The 23,184-nt window shown below is 41.0% G+C and overlaps 2 protein-coding genes across 2 annotated transcripts in view; both read left to right on the forward strand.

Annotated features, from left to right (window-relative positions):
- adamts9 (ADAM metallopeptidase with thrombospondin type 1 motif, 9) overlaps positions 1 to 13,198 on the forward strand; it is a 46,950-nt gene extending 33,752 nt beyond the window's left edge. The window contains exons 29-39 of the mRNA XM_086291684.1: positions 1,046 to 1,216; positions 2,743 to 2,919; positions 4,958 to 5,128; positions 5,330 to 5,524; positions 6,609 to 6,738; positions 7,077 to 7,171; positions 8,883 to 8,977; positions 9,127 to 9,260; positions 9,642 to 9,733; positions 10,091 to 10,195; positions 11,013 to 13,198. Coding sequence (XP_086147810.1) covers positions 1,046 to 1,216; positions 2,743 to 2,919; positions 4,958 to 5,128; positions 5,330 to 5,524; positions 6,609 to 6,738; positions 7,077 to 7,171; positions 8,883 to 8,977; positions 9,127 to 9,260; positions 9,642 to 9,733; positions 10,091 to 10,195; positions 11,013 to 11,102 — 1,455 coding nt within the window. The 3' untranslated portion in view covers positions 11,103 to 13,198. The remainder of the gene's footprint in view (positions 1 to 1,045; positions 1,217 to 2,742; positions 2,920 to 4,957; positions 5,129 to 5,329; positions 5,525 to 6,608; positions 6,739 to 7,076; positions 7,172 to 8,882; positions 8,978 to 9,126; positions 9,261 to 9,641; positions 9,734 to 10,090; positions 10,196 to 11,012) is intronic.
- Positions 13,199 to 22,379: 9,181 nt separating this feature from the next.
- Positions 22,380 to 23,184, forward strand: part of prickle2b (prickle homolog 2b) — a 94,300-nt gene continuing 93,495 nt past the window's right edge. The window contains exons 1-2 of the mRNA XM_086291685.1: positions 22,380 to 22,561; positions 23,010 to 23,092. Of these exons, the coding sequence (XP_086147811.1) occupies positions 22,520 to 22,561; positions 23,010 to 23,092 (125 nt within the window). The 5' untranslated portion in view covers positions 22,380 to 22,519. The remainder of the gene's footprint in view (positions 22,562 to 23,009; positions 23,093 to 23,184) is intronic.

Consider the following 23,184-nt stretch of genomic DNA (forward strand, 5'->3'; position numbering starts at 1 on the left):
GCACAGACAGACTTGTGGGAAATTACTCGTGATCTAGATTTAGAAAAATGAAATAAAAGACAAAAGCCAAACAAAATAATGTGACATTGGTGGAGGGCAGATAGATGCCATTCCACAGTGTGTAGACCAAAGATCTGCCACTAAATTTCATGGGTGGAAATCGTCTTCTCAGCTATGTTTATACATCAGCACTGTCAGTTATTTTACACCAATATATGAAAAATAGTAATATATGCTATAATAGTAATATGTCTCCTTAAAATAACCACACTGTGTCGATATGACTCACGTTTGTCTTTATTGATTGTATAAACAATTTACCTGTAAGACAATTACGATAAATTAAGTACATTACAAAATGCACTGGCATGCCTGCGTTTATAAAGGGGAACAAGCACTTTAGTCGTCCCTCCTTTTACAAGGCTTCCTACCTTTTCACCTCGTTGAATGAGGCGAGGGGTCACAGCTTGTTCCTGTCTGGTACAGTCCCTTGCTGATCAGGACAGAGCCACATGCTGGGCCACGTACTCGTTCAACTCTGAGCCTGTCGCTTCCCATCCATCCCCACATGCAACGCCCCCTTTGATTATCCAAGCACAGTCCAGCCCAACTCACTCCTCCCTTAGTGCTGCTGTGTGTGTGTGAGTCTGCCTGTCACACTGAGTTAGCTTTTCAGTAACGCGGTGAACCCGGAGGTGAAACAAACTGCTGCCGGGATGATCAGGCACGCTTTACCATTGGACCACCTCTCCCCATGTAATCGGGTCTCACCTCCTTTTTTTGTGAGTGACAAATAGGGCCCACGAGTTCACAAATACTAATGAGATTTTTTCTTCATTTCTTGTTTATTAAATCCCATTTTTAATGCTGAATAATCAATTACAGTTAAACTTGATATCAACAAAATACCCCCTCAATAAAAACAATAAAAAGGAAATTATTAATCTGAGTTTCATTGTTTTGAAATGTGTCACTTTTTACGCTTTCTGCTTTAGGTTAAAACATACTTCTGCTTCTTATTGGCCTCCTTATTTCCATCTTGCAGTGCTCAGCCTCCTGTGGAAGAGGCTTCAAATCCCGCAAAGTGAGCTGTGTGACCCGGTCAGGACGTCCTGTCCCAGAGGAGTACTGCCAGCACGCGTCGTCCAAACCCAGCGAGCGGCGCCGCTGCAGAGGTGGACGATGTCCTAAGTGGAAAACTGGCAACTGGGGGGAGGTAGGACTCTCTGACCCAGCCATTAAACACTTCTCAGCTATTTGTTCTCACGGTGCCAGACATGTTGGATTTGTTTCTCTCTCGTAGCCCCACTTTAATACTTACAGGCTTACAGGCAAGTATATCCATATGTGTGAAACAGGCCACAGCTGAACCTGACTGCCTTCATGGACAATGCTAAGCCACTAACTGAGGCGTGATTGCTTTTAAACATCACATGGTGGTTTGCCAGGGTGGAGCCAGAGTCTGAGGTGGTGTACGCTGGTGCTACGGTACCGCCGTCCACCAAGTTGGGCAGCAGGATGGATGTGCACCCCTTCCTTTGTATTTGAATTAGAGCCAGTGTAAATCTACCCCTTTCATCTCTATAGCTTCTTTTTCTGTGGTCCTCAACTTCCTCTCCTCTCTGTCTCCATTCATCCCCTCTCCCACGTTTTCTTCCATGCCCTCTTTCCCTTCTTTCTCTTTTTTTAAATTTTATTTTTTGCCTCACCAATGGGAACCACATGTTGGTCTTTTGAATGTGCTACTCGAGGCAATACACTCGCATCATCACGCCAAACAAACTCAACAAAGTGCACCTGGTCGTTGCCTTTCAACACCTTTTCTCTCAATAGGAGTGGACTGAGCACACAGAAACATCTTACATGTCAGAGAGGATGTGCGTCCCCCTCTAAACAGCTGTGGAGCATGACGCAAGGAGAAAATGATACTCCACTCGAGGCTCTTAGTCAAGCACAGCACAGCACACTGGAGTGCCTCAAAGTTCAGCTGCTTCACTGAGTTACAAATAAATGGACACATAAATATGCCTGTAGTAGATGCATCTTTATAGGTTGAGCTCCAGAACACAAACTGCCTTACACCTCCATCACTTTATTTGTCTCTAAATCATCTGTTATTACATAGGCGTTATGTGATCCAGGAGCATTACATTTATATCAGTGAAGTGTGGTCTGTCTGAAAGGAGACAAAAATTGGTTAGTGTAAGATATCGTCTTACAAATATATCTCAAACAGTCAAAATAAGACAGTTGTTTTACGTTTCAGTTAAGGTTAAGGGCAGAAAACGACAGGCATCCCCCCACCTCCCAGTCTCATTCATTTTACCCTCGACACGATGTGCTCTGTATGTCAGCAGAAAGGACACGCTTTCATTTCATCATTTCATTTCTGCTCTAGATTAAACACAGATGTGCCAAACCACTTTCCAGACTTCAATTTTGATTCTTTACATATCTGTAGAACTGGCATTGATCTGATACAGCTTGAACGTTTACACAGACGCTTGGTTGCTTTTATCATTAAAATGTAATTTGCATAGTCTTTTATTATCATTGTTATAAAAGCATCTACCTGACATTACAAATGAATAACATAGTCATTTTGGCAAAAGCATTCCCCATAAATAAATACTTTAGACTAAATCAGTTATGAGTCTTCTATATAAAAATATATTACAATGGATAACTACTAACACAGATTGAATGATTTCATTGCAAAGCTCTTACCTGCCCTGTCTTTAGTGTTCAGCGTCCTGCGGCGATGGCATCCAGCAGCGGGAGGTGTTCTGCCAGTTTGAAGACCAACGGAGCTCGCAGGAGACCGGCTGTCCCCAGCGCTCCCGACCAGCGTCCAGCCAGAGCTGCCGGGTCACCGACTGTCCCTCTCGCTACCGGTGGAGAGAGGAGGACTGGCAACCGGTAAGCCAGTAGAAGTCTGCACAAACAAACACTGTAATCTGCATGCTTAAACAAGTAGTTCTAGTGCCGCGGATGAATTTGCTCTGACATATCTGGGCAAGGATGAGAGTCTCTGCTTCTGTAGGAGGCACAGCTGCCTGTCAGGAGGCCAAAGGGGAGGGGAGCAGAAGAGGCAGATGAAAATCAGGCAATCCCCTTTTTTCCCCTACCCCAAAATAACTCAAGTTCCTCTCATTAGCGAATTAGTCTATTTACTTAAACTCAAAGACGACGCAAAAAGTATTCAGTTTGGCAAAACTGTTAACTGGCACTGAGGATCCAATAACCAGTCAGATGGTTATTCTAATCTATACTCAAACAAAAGCGCTTGAAAATTGGTTGAGAATTCAGTGAGTTGTAATGATTCTCATTTACACAGATCTGCCTGTTACTTGCCCCATTATTAGTGCCAGGAGGGAAATGTACTCTTTACTGCTAAGAGATGGAGTTGGAGATCTCCAGGGTGGAAATGTTACCTTTCTTTTGGATATAAAAAAAAATCAACTTTTGCTGTAAGCTTTTATTTAGGAACTATTTTCTTCCTTCTCTGCTTCGGTCAGTTTGGATAGATGAAGAGCAACAGAGAAAAAATAACTAAATGATTTTGGGGTGAGCTGTCCCTTTAATATTAACCATTTTTATTTGGTGCAAAGTAATGATCAGCTATTTTCTGCAGGATAGAGTCTGCACATGTTTGCTGTTTATTAGAACGGGAAATGCACCAGGAGCTCCTTCTTCACTTTGCTAATGTGATGGTGAATGTGCGTCACTAAACAACATGAAATGCCTTTCTGAAAGAAGAGTCCAATCACTCTGCAGAAGTGCTCGGGGGTCCCTGCCTGGGTGTCCCATTTAACAGCTGGAGGCAGTTAAAACATTTCAACTAGGAAGTATTACCGTGTTTTAGACACTTACACTGTACCCACACATAAGATAGTTACATCTCACACAGGCAGTATTTCTTACAAGGACAGGACACAGTATCCTGTCCCGGTACATCTCAGAATGAAATATAGTATCTTTGGCTACCTAAAACCTGAGTACCTCTCAGGACAGCACAACTCGCTATGACAGATTAAGGTAATTCGGTTGTTTGACAAAGTTAAAGATATTAAGAGTGAAAAAGACCTGCTGGTTGACTGCTGAGTGTTTCTGACACATGTGGAAGCCTTTCTGGACCTTTGATAAATCTTTATGACTCTTGCAAACTTGAGTGTTGTAATATCTGAACCAGCACATAAGCCCCTTTACAAGGCATTATTACAGTACATGATTAAAAAAAACCAACAAATTAATCCCAGTCACCTCATTCTGCTGCTCTTATGCTTTTAATACTTGCCACGGTGACTTGTGCAATGGCACGAAATGGTGCTAACTGGTTTTTATTGTGCCCATTTTGCTTTTCCAATCTTTGAAATGGAAATTTATCTAGTATAGGTCAGGGGCTGATCACGCAATTCTGCACTTACTATTAGATTGTTACACCCTGATCATAGATATCTGTCTCTCTTTCCAGCCTTGTATACCACAAATCTCCTCAGAGATATATTAAGCTGTGCTGCTGATCTGCGCTAAAGCAGCTCTGTTTAGAAAATATACATCATTTATATTAGGTCTGATCTAATGGGCTGTTATAAAAGAATGGGATGAATGGGTACCATGCTTCAAGTTTTACTTTCAAAATAAGAAGATGATTGTTGTCTGACAGTAAGAAAAAAGCTCTTTTTTTGGGCCAAGGGTCTAGGTGTTGAAACTTCATCTATGATCAGACATGCTGTTGGCACGGGATGTGAGCACTGTGTTTTTCTTAACATCTGTATAGCCCAAAGCAGTGCTTAATGACTGAATGCATGCTTTGCTTGAACTGGAGCTTCCTTGCTGTGTGTGCATTGTATATTGCAACTTTAATTTGGCAGTGCCACAGAGTTTCCAATAGTACCGCTCTTTTTCTATTTGTACTCTCTGTGAAAGATTGTTTCCTGTCTTGTCTCCTCTACAGTGTACTAAGTCGTGCGGATCGGGTCGGCGACAACGAGCCTTGAAGTGCGTGGACCACAACCAGCGGGAGGTCCACGAGATGTACTGCGTGAACCAGATCAGACCCCCAGAAATAGAAAGCTGCAACACCCACGCTTGCGAATTCATCTGGATTACAGGGGAATGGACTGAGGTGAGAGTCAAACAAGCAGACATCTAGATCATTTTTTTGTCTTCAGGTCTTAATTGTAAAAGTTGTGTTTGAGTTAAATTGGTAATGCTTTGCTCTTCAGAATGAGCATGCAAATCACCACCTTTCAGTCCAATGACGCGCACATGATGGAAAGTACACTGTTCTCTTTTTTTCATGCCGGTGATTTATGCTATCCTCCAGTGCTCAGCCAGCTGTGGCCAGGGCTACCGCCAGCGTCTGATCTCATGCAGTGAGGTGCATGTGGAGAATGACAACTATGAGTATGGCCATCAGTCTTTGTCCAACTGCCCTGGGACCCCTCCTGAGAGCTACATGCCTTGTAATCTGGGCCCGTGCCCTCTGCTGCAAGAGTGGAGGGTTGGAATCTGGGGACCGGTGAGTGAGTCTGGACTGCCTAAATGGGATATAGCGATTTATCAGTATATCAAAGGCAGATTGATGTCAATCCTAAATGCATGATAAAATGGACTGTTTTTCACCTCGCCAGGCATGACTATTGACTTTAAATTTTATATATATATAATTTATTTTTTTAATAGAATTAATCCAAAATATATTTACTCTCTTTTTTAGTGATGATTCATGGCTTTCTTTGACATTAAAACAGTAGCAGTTGGCTGATTGTATGTGAAAAATCTTGTCTTCAACTAGTGTTTCAGCATTGAGCTTAAACCCTGGTCGAATGAATCGTGTCCATTTTTTTAAAAAAAGTGACACTTCGAAGACAGAATGTCATGTTTCGGCTGTGTGCAGGCAGGAGAAGGACCCAAACGCAAAGCTCACCACGCAGGAATTAAACTCAAAAAGCTGCTTTATTGCAGAATGGCACGAAAAATAACTAAATTAAACTGGGTCATGGATAAACTGACACATAGGGAAACACAGCCATGAGGGCAACTACAACACTGACGAAGAGAAACACAGGGCTTAAATACACTGAGGGATAACGAGGGAATGAGACACAGAAGGAGAGCACAGCTGGGAGTAATCAGGCTGGACGAGACAAGGGAAGCAAAACTAGAAACGCTGACATGAGACACGGACCTTCAAAGTAAAACAGGAAACACACTGACTGAACTCTAAACATGTAAACTTAACAGCAACTGGGGAGACAGAACATAGGAACCTGAAACATGGGACAGAAAGGCACAGTAGACACAACGTGGACATAACAACGCCACAGGGAAAGAGTAAAACAAAACACAGAACCTCTTAGAAAATAAAATAGGAAACCTAATGAAACGCAGACATGACTGCATGAACTTGACAACATAACAGACATGAAACACTTGAAGGGCAAGGGAGACTTAACAGGGACACAAGGGGACTCTAATAACAAATGAACTAGAAAACCTAATGAGCTTAACCATATACTATAAACATCAAACACAGAATTTCTGACAGACTTTCACCTGCAAGAATTACCTTCGGACTGTTATGATAAGTTGCTTCCTTTCAGTGTTCAGTGACTTGCGGAGATGGAGTGACGGCGAGGACGGTGCAGTGTGTATCAGCCGGTGGTCAGAAAAGTGACGGGTGTTCCCCAGATGTAATGCCAGAAGCCAAAAAGGTCTGCAGGAATCCAAACTGTGAGTGCTGAGATAAAACTCCTTTCTTTTAACAAAGGTCAAGACTACTAGGATTAGACAAAATCCAAGGAATGGCTCAACACGACCTAGTCATTTCAGAAATCTGGCCTTTAGTGAAATATTTATGAGCCGAAGCAAACATCAAAGATTTACTGTTTAGCCTGTTTGCTTCCCCACGGTACCGTGGGACGTCAAAGTGTGAGGGGTGTTTCATTTTCTTTGGTTCGATAAAGAGATTTGCCCCACTTGATGTGACTGCCAACATTTGCACATTTGTGCACCGTGCGAGCCCGTATCCCCACAGAACATATATTTATTTCTTCTTGTGTTTCTCCAAGGCCGTTTGCCTTCTAGCTGTCAAGAGATCCAGACCATGAATGGCCCCATGCCAGACAGTGAGCATTTTCTCAGCATACAAGGCAAAACACTCAAGGTAAGATAATATCAGCTTATTACACCACAAATGCTCAAAGCACAGTGTGAGGCCACAGCTGATTTGATTAATAATGGGGAAAACGCAGCTGAAAAGTAGGTTGCTCTTGAAATATTTCTAATATCTTACCCGTTATTTTATGTTTTTTTATGTTAATTATTCCATTTCCTCTATCCAAACTAAATAATTCAGACCCTGTCCGTACAGGGATTTTTGTGGATTCTCCAAATCTTTTAGAATATCATGTACCAAACAAATCCCTTAAAGTGCAACGAATCAGTAGATAAAATGATGATACTGACACAACTCAGGACTTTATTTCTTGCTTGCTAACATATAAAATAGGAAGTGACAAACTATTTAAAACATATTTGCTTGTTCAAATGAAAGGACACATAATCGGTGAGCATTTCACCAAACAGAAAAGATTTTTCTTTGATTATTAAGCTTTACGTAGTTAAGGTGCTCACACACAGTAAAATATACAAGGCTGCGAGCTCCTTAACCAGCGCAGTGCCCCAGAGCCCACGCAAATTATCCTGAAGGTCTTCCCTCCTGAGTTAGCTCTCCGTGTGTGAGAGAGCTCAAGGTCCCAGCCTTGTGCTGCTTAGGAAGGCCCAGATGATTTGTAAGTGTGTGGCTGCCTGTGCTCATAAGTCCTACGTGACACTGCTGCCTGAACCTCTCTGCCCCACCTCTACTTCTGCACCTGAGCAGAAACCCCCACCACCACACCCATATATGCATATCCGTCTCCTCCACATCCCCCCAGTTGTGTCTTTCAGTGCATCTCTCTCTGTTGGCTGTGTTTATCAGTGTAGTTTTGACTCCGTCAAGAACAGTTTGAAGCCAGGTTATGGTGCATCTCGTCTAGTCATCCCGATAACGCTCGCACTCAGCTCACAGCCAAAATCTCCACTCATATTGTCAGTCGCCTGCACTGTGTCCTCTGCCCCAGCGTCATGAAAAAGGAGCCTCCCAAACAGTTCTGGTTTAGTCATTGTGTTTTACAGAAGACAAAGATCTTAAAAAAGCTTTATATACCAAATATATACACCTTTATATTAGTTAAATGAAGGTGTTCCAGCATGTCTTGAGGAGAGATCCTACTGGGAAAAGTTTCTGTCATATTATGTATATTAAGATGGACTTGGCTCCCAGGTGTGGAAAGTGAAGCCAGAGCAAAAGTGCATCAAACCTGCTTTCTGCTTATTTTCCTTGAGTGGAAGCTAAGAAGGTCCGATTTGAGGATCAAAGAATGCTCCTCTACACTGCTCACATCTTTGATCTCCTCACGTGCACACTTAACTGTGCCGGCTGCTTAAAATGAATTCTCACTAAAATCTTTAGGTACTTTTCAGCCACTGAGGCTTGTATATGAGGTTGCAAATAGATGTAGTACTTTTCATGTAACACAGGAAATCTGTCTTTTTGTCTGACCATTACATACTATCATTTGCCAAAATATCCACAAGCTCTTGCAGGATTTAGGGGGTTTTAATTGTTCATTTTAACATTTCTCTTCTTGTCGTTTTTTTCAACTCCTTACGAGTGTTATTTTTATTTCTTTCCTCCTCTCTGCACCTTGTTTGTACTTTGACAAATCTTCCTGTATCTTCCTATCACTTCTATGCCTTTCCCTTTGCCCCACCTCTGGTCTCCCTCCTTTACTTACCCTCTTGCTCCTCTGCTGCTTTTTCTTCCTCCTCAGGTCTTCTGTGCTGGAATGCAGACAGAGGCTCCGCGGGAGTACATCACCTTGGCGACGGGTGAAGGGGAGAATTTTTCAGAGATCTTTGGCTTCAGGTAAACAGGAGGATAACAATAAAAAGCCATTTTCATTACAAAAACTCCACCTGACTCCTGGCAGTGTTATGTTCTCTGTAAATGAAGAAATTCCATGGAAGTGTAAAGTTAAGATGTCAAGCTTATTTGGCAAACGTGTGTTTTCCCAGGCTCAATGACCCCACCCAGTGTCCAGCCAATGGCTCTAGAAGAGAAGATTGCGACTGTCGAAGAGACTACAGTGCCGCTGGCATCACCACCTTCTCCAAAGTCCGCCTGGACCTCAGCAAGATGAACATCATCAGTAAGTTGCCCACAGTCTCACAGCATCCTGTGCAAAATGTTAACTCCACATTACTTCAAAATGAGAACTTCCTTTGGCATTTAATTATGTTCATGCTCACGAGGGTTAATGGGCTCAAGATGTCTTTAAGGTCCATTTAAGGAACACATAATTACAAGGCTTGAGGGGATTAAATGAAACTGCTCTAACTAGATGGAATTATACTGATATGAGTTTGGCTCAGCCTGAAACGCAGGCTGGATTTATAGGTAAATAGCATAAGATTTGCTCACCATGGCAGATGCAAGTCACGATTATTAAGGTTCATTCGAGCTACTATAGCGACTAATGCCTAGAGAGACCTTTTACGAGATCACTTTGTTGCTTTATCTTGATCTATAGCTACAGACTGGCAGTTTGCGTTTACCCACCAAGGCAAGAGTGTTCCATTTGGTACAGCTGGAGACTGCTACAGTGCCGTTCCTTGTCCGCAGGTGAGGATGACGACATCTATTATAATTATTTTGCTTTTCATATCAAGAAAAGCCAAACTGTGGCAAAAAATAGATAAATAAAATGTCAAATAAACTGCTCAGCTGACCAAGGACTGCTTTTCTTATAATCTAATATCTAATCTATATGATAAGTTGTCTTTTATGTAAATAATACAATTCATTTGCAGTCAAATATATATTTTTAATAATAATAAACCCCTTTCCTACTCTGTGATGTTGTGCTTCTTTATTTTTCTGTAGCTCACTGCACATCAGGCACTTAAAGGTCTCTGTATTGAAGCAGAGAGCAAGATTTACTCGCATTTCTGTCCTTTCTCCATCCATCTGTCCTTTTAGGGCCGCTTTAAGATCAACCTGTCAGGAACAGGGCTCAGGCTAGCTGACGACACCTCTTGGATGTCCCAGGGCACCTTTGTAGTGAAGACGATAAAAAAATCACAGGTAAAACATCACATACATGCCCAGAGGATTAATTCACATACTTGCTTTGTGTTTGCACAGGCTGCAGATTAAGCAGACATAGCTCCAAAGGAGGTTCGGTGTTCAGAGCTCCTTGCTGAAAGAGAACCTTTATTGGGCAGCTGCTCTCTCTCAAGTGCCCCCTACAACCACCCTCCACTTTTTGAAATGGAGATCAGGCTGGAGAGTGCTTTTTGGCAGGGCAAAAATAGGAGGAAGTAGAGATGCCAACAAGTGTTCGGAGTCTGACATCCAAAGCCAGCTGGCCCTCCTTTGGGCACTCCAGGCAGTTTAGATAAAGCCTTGTTGGGACAGCGGGATGAAGACAACACTCCAGTGAAAATCAGACAAAGCGCTTACTAGGCGCTTTGGCTTTCATGTCATGGGATAGTGAATTTGGAGCACTCTTCTAATGCAGTTTCCGATTTGCTTCTAGATGTTTGCATGAAACTACTATTAAGTTGCCTGCTTCTGTTACCTACACTAGTGAAATTCTGTTAGCTCACATTTCTCGCTTGTTTCTAAGAGGCTGTTTGCCAACCTTTAGAAACAAACCTGCTTGGTGGGCCTCAGACATTGTGTGTGGTTGGTCTTTTAAAAAAAAAACCCAAAAACAACACATTTCAGGGTGCATTTAAATTTACGCGTCAGGATCTTTTCTACAAAGATTCCTAAAATCATTAACAAGAAAAGCAAAACTTTAAAGAGAAGAATTCACTCAGCTTCTTTTGTACCTATCCTCAAATTCTTGAAACAGCAGATAGTCACAGTACCCATGTTATTATTCTCGTGTCCACAGGATGGCAGCAGAGTGTCAGGAATGTGTGGAGGCTATTGTGGTAAATGTATACCGTCCTCTGGTCACAGTCTGCCCATAACAGTGGAATGAACACAAAGCCATCAAACAGGTGAGGTAAACATTGTGTGAACATGTCCCTCCTTGGTGCTACAGCCAACTTTGAGTTCAAACCGTTCCAAACAACCTCTTTTTCCTCCTGTGTGTTTTTAGCGTAATTTAAAATGATGTAAATACTGTAAAGAGATGGATAAAATTTATTATTTATTGTACTGTGCCATTTATTTTTTATACTGTAATGTAATTTAAGTGTTTTGTTTTCCAAAGCACCACACCGTGCATCAGGCAATAACACCACACAGTTGCCTTTTTGTGAGATTTTTACCAAAGTAATGCGCTTTGTATTTTGGCATTTGCCTGTTTAACTTTTTAATACTGTCATTACGCCACAGTAATTCTGTTACAGCCATTTTTGTTGTAGTTGCTGTTGTTGGTGGGTAGTTTTTTTTAAATAACTATTATTAAAGTTGTATTTAATCCAGTAATGTTATTGTGATGCTCACCAGACCTGTGGTTCTCATGCAGCGAGGTGTCTCCAAGCTATCGGCCTTTTTTTTTATAGCTTCAGAGTTTGTAGACGCATGTGTAGATGGCCATTATGTTGGCCACTGAACGGAGGTGTTCATGTTCCTCCTTTTGTGTGATGAGATGATCTCTTGCAGTAAGTACATCAGACTCTATGTACAGCTACTTCAACTTTTTTCTACATCCTGTCAAAGTCCAAATTTCGCCGCCTCAGTGAGATGTTGTTTGATTTTTGTCAAAATCATCAACAACTACTTCATCTATTAATTGTAGGTTTAGGTCATCAAGCACGTATGCAGGGAAGAGGAGAGTGCATCTTTCGAACTGAGTTACAGCCTCATCAGATGATGAGTACCAGGGTCAGGTGCAATACAGGTCAGGTGTTAGTGCCATGTATTTTTACCGCTATCCTGGAGATGCTGAAAGTTTAGTAAAGGTATAGGTTATAAAAATGGTTGAGTTAAATGGACCAAACATCAGATTCTCTGTGTTCCTGCATATCTCTCAAGTAGTGTGCAGTGGCTGGGGAGAGCCATTAGCTTTTAGATCTTACAAAACAAGCAGGTTATCTTATCTGGAGCAACTTGAAAGAATTTCATAAGAGAGAGAAGGGGGGGGGAGACTTCACCTCAGGCCTATAAAATCCTAGCAGTTATTCCGGAGATCTATATAATGTGATGGTCCATCCCTGGAGACACCCTTCAGACTGCTGAGCTCACAGGCCCTGCAGGCCCCGATTTCTGTCCAGATGCTGCTTGCAAACCATTACCTCCTGTACCTCACATTCTTTTATTCCATCTTTGTTTTGAAGAGTCTATCGAAACTGTGCATACTCATCTGCTCCTGTTTAGATCAACCTGACTTGTTGTTCTGTGTGAAGATATCAGGGTACTTCTTATTTTGTGTAAAAAGTCTGGGTTTTGTATCTATGAAGCCACTGATGTGCAGTATTGTGAGCTGTCCTTGTATTCTGTTTGTTCTGTGTGGTACATCATGCAGCTACATCTGATTAAGAAGCCTTATTTGTGCATGTAAGCTGCTCCATATGGTGCTGTTTCAGTGCCTTATATAAAAATGTGCACATTCAGCCAAAAGGGAATTCAGTGCAGTTTTAATCTGCCGCCAAACAAGTACAAAAGACACAGGGAAGAAGACGTGTTGTGTCTTACTGAAGACCACAGCTGACAGGTGCTCTTCTCACTGCGAATGTCAGAATGCAGTTCTCAGGTGTCATAAAAGAAGGGATTCTTGTATTTAACTGTATTTATCTTATTATTATTTGTTGCATACCTGCTGCATTTTTATCAGACATATAAAAGTGTATTATTGTCTTCATATATATTCTTTGTTTTATATGCAAATATTTATTATTTTCTTTTCTTGTGAATGTACATAAGCCTCGATCATAAACGACTATGAATCACAGCACAGTATTGCCATAAAATGAAGCATCTCGCCAAGCGTTTGTTGTTTTATGAGTGCGTTTATTTATGTGTGTCATATTTGCATAAATTGTATAAGCACAGTTTGGTGGTGCCGCGTGAAAAGGATGATTTATGTATGAGAGCAGATGAAGCAAAGATTGGTGGGTAATAAAATGCCTGGGGTGCACTTGTCTGTCTGCTTTTTGCACTTATATATCATTTTCACTCCAGTTTGTCCTTCACGTGTCGTCCGATTTTAATACCCGCCATAAAAAATAAAATAAAAAAATCATGGGAAGATGATAGTCTGGTTAATGTTTGCACCATAAAATTCTCGCTCCGTAGCACTTCTGATTTATATGGTAACACATTTTATGCCATCGTTGTAGCAGTCGGACTTTTAACCGGGCAAGCATGGAAGCTAATCCAACCTCTGTCTATCTTCATAATTGTGAATTATCGGGTCATTTACCAAGTGTCAGCACTGGTCCTCCAAAATAAATCTAATTCACCAAGTTTTCAGCAGAAGGAAAAGATGAATGTTTATAGTTGGCAGATCCCTAAACTGCAGTGCCAGTTTAGACTCACATCCAGTCATTGTCAGACATTTTCTGTCCATAACAAAATGAAACAAAATCTAAATTTTATAAGCAAATATTCTTCATTTCAAAGGGAGCACAGAGGAACTTGGCCTCTTGAGCAGATGCACATCGGGCAATATAAACAGAAAGAGTCTGGTTCTTTATTTCTAGGAAAAACTGTAAAACTAATGAATACAGTTAAAGTTCAGAGTCTCCAGAGCCATCCAGTGGACTGGATTCTAGTCTTTGCCAGTCTCGTTCTGTCCCCCGGGCCTTATGTTTAACACTGTCTAAACCAGGTCCACAAAGCTCAGTTCCATGTGGAAAGCTGCACATAAAATATTTGCTTGATTGTATTCAGCAGACAGTACGTACGTAACCTGATATTAATATTAAATGGAGCAAGGAATGAAGTGCCAACTGTGTGGAGGCATGAGTATGCAGCACTGACCACCTTGCACCAGCCTCCGTGTTCTAGTTTTTCTTACTGTTTGTGTTGGTATTCCCAGGTGAGCCATAGCAACAGGAGCTGGCCAGTCACTCTGAGGCTGACTCTTCAAATGTCTGTCAGCAGGCTGAGTGAAATGCTGCTTCAGAGCAGCTGTTTAGCAGGAGATGGGGAAAAGTGTGAAAAGGAAAGAGAGAGAAGTCAGTTTGGTGGAGAGAGGAGCTCTCAGCAGCTCCACAAGGCTTGTCTAAACGTAACTACGTGATTCAGGTGTAGATGTGCAAACAGCCCTGGGGTCAGTTGGAGAACTCTGTGTTTCCCCTTTTTAAAAAAGTCTAACAGCGTTGCTATCATGACTGCAGCATGTCAGCAGGTCTCCGTTGCATCAGATATTCCAGAAAAGGAAAGAAAACACTTACGGAGAAGCCTTCTCTCCTCGGCAGATTTAGACAAATGAAATCCTGCTCCGAGTTTCATCGCTCCTAGAAGCCAGGATGAATTTCTCAGGTATGGTAAAAATGCATTTAACATAAAGATTAAAAAACAAACAAACAAGATATGTTTAGCTGGAAGACTGGATCTGCCACTGTTTCCAGGTTTTCATCCAAGATGTCATATCTGATTAAATGACTGGATTTTACAATGACACACTAATACACTTTTAATCTTTACAGCCTTTATTTGATATCATTTCTTATTAACATCTACTCAGACTCCAGCAGCGTGTTATCTCAGGCTGAATACAAGTTCTTGTTATTTTTCTTCTTATCTCCAGGTTCAGTGATCCACAGCACTCATCAGGTATGTTTCCCTTGAAGAATGAGCACTTTTATCGCTGACTGAAGAAAACCACAGAGGTGCTAGAGGTTTCTCTTTCCTCTAAAATGCCTTTTGATTAGTCTGCAAGTGCGTTACCAAGATAGTTAGGGATAGGTGGAGACAGAGAACGGGCAATATTTGATACAAGTGTTCCAACAATAAGTCCGCAAACTGACACAGTATATATCAGATTTTTCCACTGTTGGGGAAATGAATAAACGAACATTTACACATTTACATACTCATACTGCGATCAGTCTGTGTAGCCTCCATACCTTTATATGACTGTTTTTTGCACCCTTGTCTCACAGACCTTCCCACAAGGATTATATGTGTGATCTAAGCTGCTGTATTAGACTTTCTCAGAACCTTTGAACGGCATTTCCAAAAGCTTGCGAACAATGACTCAAAATCAGCTCTGTCAGACTTCTGTAGGTCAAAGGTTCACAGGCTACATGGTGAAAAAATACAAGCAAAAATTGACCTAATTAGAAGATCTGAGCGTGTGGCAGCAGCAGTTCACTGTATAAAAAAAACTCACTTTACCCTGTTTAGCATGCAACCAAAAAAGGAGCTTTTCTTGACTGCCACCTAGTTCTTGCATTGCTCCTGGAAATAGCATGAAAGCTGTTTTTGATTCTGCCAAGCTTGTTTAGACTCTTAACCTGAGAGTTAATGAGGGGAATTTTAAAGTCATGAGTCCCCAGGGTCAGCTTCCCTCACCATCATTATCATCATCATTCCTAAAGGTAATCTGGGCTGACTTTGAACTGAGGCTTAGCAGTAAGCCTGAGGCCCGGCATGCACGCACAAATAATTTGGATACCCAGATACACTGGCGTTATGTGTTACACTTGTTCCTCAACTGCCTTGCCACATTTTTTGAAACATTATCAAAGCACTTGAAAAAGCATTTTCAATAGAAAAATAGAATAGATCTACTATGTACAATAATATCCATCCATCCATTTGCTCCCGCCTATCCTTTTCAGGGTTGCGGGGGGCGCTGGAGTCTATCCCAGCTTGTGCAATAATATACTACAGTAAAAAAAAATTATGATTAAAATGAAGAAAACAAAACTGCCTAGGTGTTCTTCTACAGATTACATTGTTTTGTAATCTAATCCATTTTACATCTACTGTTCTGCATTGTTACTGTAGTTGGAATATGTTCCTTGCAGTTTCTTGCCTGTTCCCCTTCCTTTGTATTCCTATTACTATACTGCCACAGATGCTTTCTCTTTTTCTCTTCTGTCACCAAGTTATTTATCTGAGCAGGCTCCTGCATGTTCACAAATTGTATTTGTTGCATGCAGTAAATATGTTTCAGAAAATGCTCAAAAATCTTGAGGTACTCCTCATTTCTTTTTCCTTCTTAGCAGCCAGGCTTTGTTTAATTTTATAGTGGTCATGACTAATAGTTCTCCTTCTTTTTCACTCATTTTCAGTTTCATTGTTTCATTGAACAACTTAACACTGACCTAGGAATCATTCAAGCACAAAAAGGCACCTAACTCAAGGTATGAACCAATGTTGTGTCATAACAGACAATTTGGCAAAGTGTGCATTTTTTAAATTGCATCTTTAAGTACTTTGTTGTTAGCAGCCACTCACAAATGGTCTGAGTGGAAAAATGGCTTAATGAACGGAAGCAGGGAGACAAAACTGGACAGAAAATCATTGGTAACAGGATTTATGGAGTGATAAATCCAAATCTGAAATTTTTGGTTTGAATCATCATCAATATATATGGAGTAGGTCAGGAGAGATGGACAGTGAGTGTCTACAGCTATCTATAAAACATGGTGGAGGCTTTTTCATGGTTTGGGAATCTTGTCAAAAATGATGGACTTATGAATACAGAAAAGTAGCTTCAATATTTGATCCACCATGCAATGCCATCTGCAAAGTGTCTGCATGCATGGCCAGCGTTCAGCATGCCATTGTTCCCAAACACCGCCAATGCAGAAAAAACATACCTGGATAGGAAAGCACAATGGAACAGTCGGTGAGTGGCCTCCCCAGAGCTCAGATCTAAACATTACTGAAGCAGTTTGAGATCATCTTGATGGAGAATATAACAAAAGGCAGCCAACATGCAAAGAAGAGCTTTGAATATCCTTCAAGACATCTGGAGAACTATTCCTGAAGAATACTTCAGGAAATTACAAGAGAATCAGAATTCTACAAACTCAATGCATATTTGCAGATGTTTCAATAAATCATTGCACTCATTTCCCATTTTCCTGATGCAATATAAAGAAATGAAAGATGGCTAAAGGCCTTTGCACTCTACTGTATGCAACAATGAAGAATCACAATCAAAGAATCACACATTTTCTTCCCCATGTGCTCAGGCAACAAAACACTGAAGAATTTCGTGTAGCTAAAAGGTCATTCAAATGATGACCCCGAGCAAAGGTGAGCTAACCTGAATCTTGAAAGGTAATTGTCTGTTTTGTGAGCAAATGTGGATTCATTTTCCTGTTTCTCTGTTATTCTTTCACACTGCCATCGTTTGACTATTGATGCTTTTTGCCTTCATCCATTGCTACATCTGATTATCTCAAGGTTGTGATTCAATTCAATTCAATTCAATTCAATTTTATTTATATAGCGCCAAATCACAACAAAAGTCGCCTCAAGGCGCTTCATAGATACAGAGAAAAACCCAACAATCATATGACCCCCTATGAGCAAGCACTTTGGCGACAGTGGGAAGGAAAAACTCCCTTTTAACAGGAAGAAACCTCCGGCAGAACCAGGCTCAGGGAGGGGCGGCCATCTGCTGCGACCGGTTGGGGTGAGAGAAGGAAGACAGGATAAAGACATGCTGTGGAAGAGAGACAGAGGTTAATAACAGATATGATTCAATGCAGAGAGGTCTATTAATACATAGTGAGTGAGAAAGGTGACTGGAAAGGAAAAACTCAATGCATCATGGGAATCCCCCGGCAGCCTACATCTATTGCAGCATAACAAAGGGAGGATTCAGGGTCACCTGGTCCAGCCCTAACTATATGCTTTAGAAAAAAGGAAAGTTTTAAGCCTAATCTTAAAAGTAGAGATAGTGTCTGTCTCCCGAATCCAAACTGGAAGCTGGTTCCACAGAAGAGGGGCCTGAAAACTGAAGGCTCTCCCTCCCATTCTACTTTTAAATACTCTAGGAACAACAAGTAGGCCTGCAGAGCGAGAGCGAAGTGCTCTAATAGGGTGATATGGTACTACAAGGTCATTAAGATAAGATGGGGCCTGATTATTTAAGACCTTGTATGTGAGGAGCAGGATTTTGAATTCAATTCTGGATTTAACAGGAAGCCAATGAAGGGAAGCCAAAACAGGAGAAATATGCTCTCTCTTTCTAGTCCCTGTCAGGACTCTTGCTGCAGCATTTTGGATTAGCTGAAGGCTTTTCAGTGAATTTTTTGGACATCCTGATAATAATGAATTACAGTCGTCCAGCCTGGAAGTAATAAATGCATGAACTAGTTTTTCAGCGTCACTCTGAGACAGGATATTTCTAATTTTAGAGATGTTGCGCAAATGGAAGAAAGCAGTCTTACATATTTGTTTAATATGTGCGTTGAAGGACATGTCCTGGTCAAAAATGACTCCAAGGTTCCTCACCGCGTTACTGGAGGCCAAGGTAATGCCATCCAGAGTAAGAATCTGATTAGATACCATATTTCTAAGATTTTCAGGGCCGAGTACAATAACCTCAGTTTTATCTGAATTAAGAAGCAGAAAGTTAGCGGCCATCCAGGTCTTTATGTCTTTAAGACATTCCTGCAGTTTAACTAATTGGTGTGTGTTATCTGGCTTCATGGACAGATAGAGCTGGGTGTCATCTGCATAGCAGTGAAAATGTATGCTATGTCTTCTAATGATACTGCCTAAGGGAAGCATGTATAATGTAAACAGAATTGGTCCTAGCACTGAACCCTGTGGAACTCCATAATTAACCTCAGTGTGTGAAGAGGACTCTCCATTTACATGCACAAATTGGAGTCTATTAGATAGATATGATACAAACCACTGCAGCGCAGTACTTGTAATACCTACAGCATGTTCTAATCGCTCTAATAGGATATTATGATCAACAGTATCGAACGCTGCACTGAGGTCTAGCAGGACAAGCACAGAGATGAGTCCACTGTCAGAGGCCATAAGAAGATCATTTGTAACCTTCACTAAAGCTGTTTCTGTGCTGTGCTGAGCTCTGAAACCTGACTGAAACTCTTCAAATAAACCATTCCTCTGCAGATGATCTGTTAGCTGTTTGACAACTACTCTTTCAAGGATTTTTGATATGAAAGGAAGGTTGGAGATTGGCCTATAATTAGCTAAGACTGCTGGGTCTAGAGATGGCTTTTTGAGTAAAGGTTTAACTACAGCCAGCTTGAAGGCCTGTGGTACATAGCCGATTATTAGAGATAGGTTGATCATATTTAAGATCGAAGAATTAATTAATGGCAGGACTTCTTTGAGCAGTTTTGTAGGAATGGGGTCTAAAAGACACGTTGATGGTTTGGAGGAAGTAATTATTGAAGTTAACTCAGAAAGATCAACTGGAGAAAAAGAGTCTAACTTAATATCAATGGTACTAAGAGTAGCTGTAGATAATATTACATCTGTGGGATGATTATTGGTAATTTTTTCTCTAATGATAAAAATTTTATTTGTGAAGAAGTTCATGAAGTCATTACTAGTTAACGTTAAAGGGATGGTTGGCTCAAAAGAGCTCTGACTTTTTGTCAGCCTGGCTACAGTGCTGAAGAGAAACCTAGGGTTGTTCTTATTTTCTTCAATCAGTGATGAATAGTAAGATGTTCTGGCTTTGCGGAGGGCTTTCTTATAAAGCAGCAAACTATTTCTCCAGGCTAAATGATGATCCTCTAGATTTGTGACACGCCATTTCCTCTCCAGATTACGAGTCATCTGCTTTAGGGTACGTGTTTCAGAATTATACCACGGAGTCAGGTACTTCTGATTTGAGGCCTTAGTTTTCACAGGAGCTACAGTATCCAGAGTCGTACGTAGTGAGGAGGTGAAATTATTAACAAGATAATCGACCTCTGTTGGGGTAGCGTTCAGATAGCTGCTTTGCTCTGTGTTGGTACAGGGCATTGGAGATGATAACAGTGGGTGGATTATATTCTTAAACTTAGTTACAGTGCTTTCAGAAAGACATCTACTTTGATAAAGTCTACTCTTCACCGCTGTGTAATCAATTATTGTAAAAGTAAATGTTATCAGGAAATGATCAGACAGGAGAGGGTTTTCAGGAAACACTGTTAAATGTTCAGGTTCGATGCCATATGTTAAAACAAGATCTAGAGTGTGATTAAAGTGGTGGGTGGGTTCTTTTACATTTTGAGAGAAACCAATTGAGTCTAATAACAGATTAAATGCCATGTTGAGGCTGTCATTTTTAGCATCTACATGGATGTTAAAATCACCCACAATAATTATTTTATCTGAGCTCAGAACTAAATTAGATATAAAGTCTGAGAAATCAGACAGAAACTCTGTCTGATTCTGTCCTTAGACAAGCAGACATCTCCCAGTTTGTCTGTCTGCTCCTTGTTTCATCCTCTTTAAAGGAAACAACACCTGCAGGGTTGTCTGTCTTCGTTCTTATCAGCCAAAACCCAATCTGACAAGAGACGCTTTTTCAAACAGTCTAAACAGATGTCGAAATTCAGCCTCCTTTTCTTAAGCTGTGCACCGCAGCAGTACGACTGCAAGTCTCTAAACTGACCGTGGAGCTGTATTAGTCAGCAGTGACATTTGTGCAATCTTACCACTTCATTTAAAAAGAAAAAAAAAGAAAGAAAAAGGAACCCCATTACGTCTAATATAAACGACCAAAACGGTGCACGGCAACCATCACACATTACTGTTGCATCCCTGAACTTTACGTTGGCTGTCAGAGCAGCATAAAAGCTGCCTGTGAGTCAGATCAGTCTTACACTGATGTTAAAAAGCCTTTTCTCTGGTGATAAATGGAGGGCGATTGTTGGAGAGTCAACGCTGTCAGACCAAAGAGAGGAAGGCACAGAGGAGAGCTCAGTGCAGGTTTGTGGTAAAGTAAAAGAAAGACTGCATTATTTACTCGCTTTTTTCTTTTTCCATTTTTTTTTCTTTCTTTCTTTTTTTTCTTCTTTTCCTTTTTTTTTTCTTCTAAGACACTGAAGCCGAACTTCCTCAGTTCTTCTTTTCAAACTTGCAGCTTGTTGATGCATAAACCAAATACTGAAATCAGCTGAACCTGCTGGTCCCTTATATTTCAAAAAGTTTCATTTATTCTGCATAAGTTTTAAATATTCAAAGCTTCTCAAATATAAGAATTTACTTTTAGGTTATTTGAATTCAAACTGCTGAATTGGTATTTCAACATAGGCAACCCGCCAACTTCACTTTTGGAGCAGATTTTAAAAATAGAATCTGTTTTGTCTTTCTTCTTCTCTTTAGCCCAGCCGGTGCTGTACTGGTGCTCAAGAAACATGTCGGTGTGGAGTGGCATCTCCTTCAAGCTGGTTGTGCTCATGAATCTCCTGGTCTGCTTCTTCTACCCCCTCGAAGGGGTACATGGAGGTCAGTGAGGTGGCACCCGAGTATGAACTGTGACTGCGCGCACATCCTGTTGCTAAAATAGGCGCAAGCATTTCTGCAACATTTCCAGTTAATCAATCGTTTTAGACTAAAACTTTGACACATTTCATTTGACGTTTTCTGTCAGGTGTTCCGATGAGGCTGCCTATCAGTCATTCATGCATGTGACATGCTCACAGACAGTATAGAGATTTTCTTTTTTTCTTTGAATGTAGATATTGTTTCGATGCTGTTTTGCTTGAGACGATTTGTATCTAGCGCCATGATGTTGCAATCAGATTTCTTTCGAAACAAGGGTCAGACAAAGGTTATGTACTCAGGGGGAAAAAACCGGAAGGACAGGGGCTCACTGACATGTTTTCTTCCTGCTTCAAAGCACATCTATAACATTCTATAACTCACAATGGGTTGAGAAATGCAAATATAGACAGCTGTGTAGAAGTTTTCTTTTTTTTTTTTTTCTTTTTTTTTTCTTAAATGTTTTTCCATTTTGGACCAAAGTGCTATCATTAATTCATTCTAATAGAGGAAAAACAAGAAACAGGAACATGTATTTCCTCAGCGATAATTCTGTTATTTGTACCCATCCACTGTAATAAGTGGACATCTCTCTCTCTCTTTTAAAAATATGTGACTTTTAAAACTTGCTCAACTTTCAGCCCAAGTTTGCTGTTAGCTTTTAAGTAAAACACAACAAATTGATTAATTAATCACCACTTTTAACAAAATTTTGTAATAACCTGCTTTCTTTATTTCTTTTTTTGTCCAATAGAAGAAGAAAAAAACCCCCACACTGCCAGATTTCCATTGGCTGTGGATAAACAGGGTGGAGCTGTTACCCGGAACAGCGAGGCTTCATTCATTAATGAAGGAGGTTAATAGGGCAGGACAGCCGCCAGCGCTTTGCGCACTTTTAGACAAATCTTGAGGGGTATTTTTTAAAATTATTATTGTTATTTTTAATCCCGAGTTTTCTCTGTGCTCAGTTTGTCTCTATAGCGCACGACTGTACATCTGCTCTTCTGGGTTCAAGCGGTCATGTTCAGTCGCAGCTCCAAGAGAAGAGATCCCAGCAGATCGGTAAGTTGGCAGGATAAAGTTAGGTTTCCATAGCGCTGCTTCAGCTCCCACTGCACGCGGTATGCTCGTGTTTGTTGTGTGGTTTTCTTCTCTGTATCTGCTCTGCCCTGTTGCTAAGGAGATCCAGTATAATCTGAGCTGTCGAGATATGTAACTCAAGATGTGACACAACAGCACAGTCAGCATGATGATGTTTTCTGTTGCGCACAGTTGCTTTCTGAGCGAATTCTGAAGCGCACACACATATTTCCATTACAAATACCCCCCCCCCATGTGTTTTTAAGTCATATTAGGGACGTCATTTAAAATAGTGTTACACTGTAAAAATGCAATGCGTTCAATGCGTTAAATAGTCTAAATTACCAGCTAATTAACGACAGTCATTTAAAGCCCCATGCAGTGAGGAGTTTAGGGGACCTGCTATTGTGACCTGTGTTTCTTTCTGTAGAACCCTGCAGATGAGACTCAGAGAGGACAGCCCTGTGTCACCTGTGGAGAGCAGTGTCCTGGCTTTGCCCTGCACAAATGGAGGTACAGCACTTGTTCACCCAGATGGGTGAGCGATCCATATCACACCAGTGATGGGGGAAGGTCCAATGTTTCTTTTGTTTTTTACATCTTTA

This window comes from Aulonocara sp. 'chitande type north' Nkhata Bay, linkage group LG5, assembly GCF_057382095.1.
Source record: "Aulonocara sp. 'chitande type north' Nkhata Bay isolate Kocher_YH1m ecotype deep benthic linkage group LG5, A_spYH_male_GT1.1, whole genome shotgun sequence".
NCBI classification, from domain to species: domain Eukaryota; kingdom Metazoa; phylum Chordata; class Actinopteri; order Cichliformes; family Cichlidae; genus Aulonocara; species Aulonocara sp. 'chitande type north' Nkhata Bay.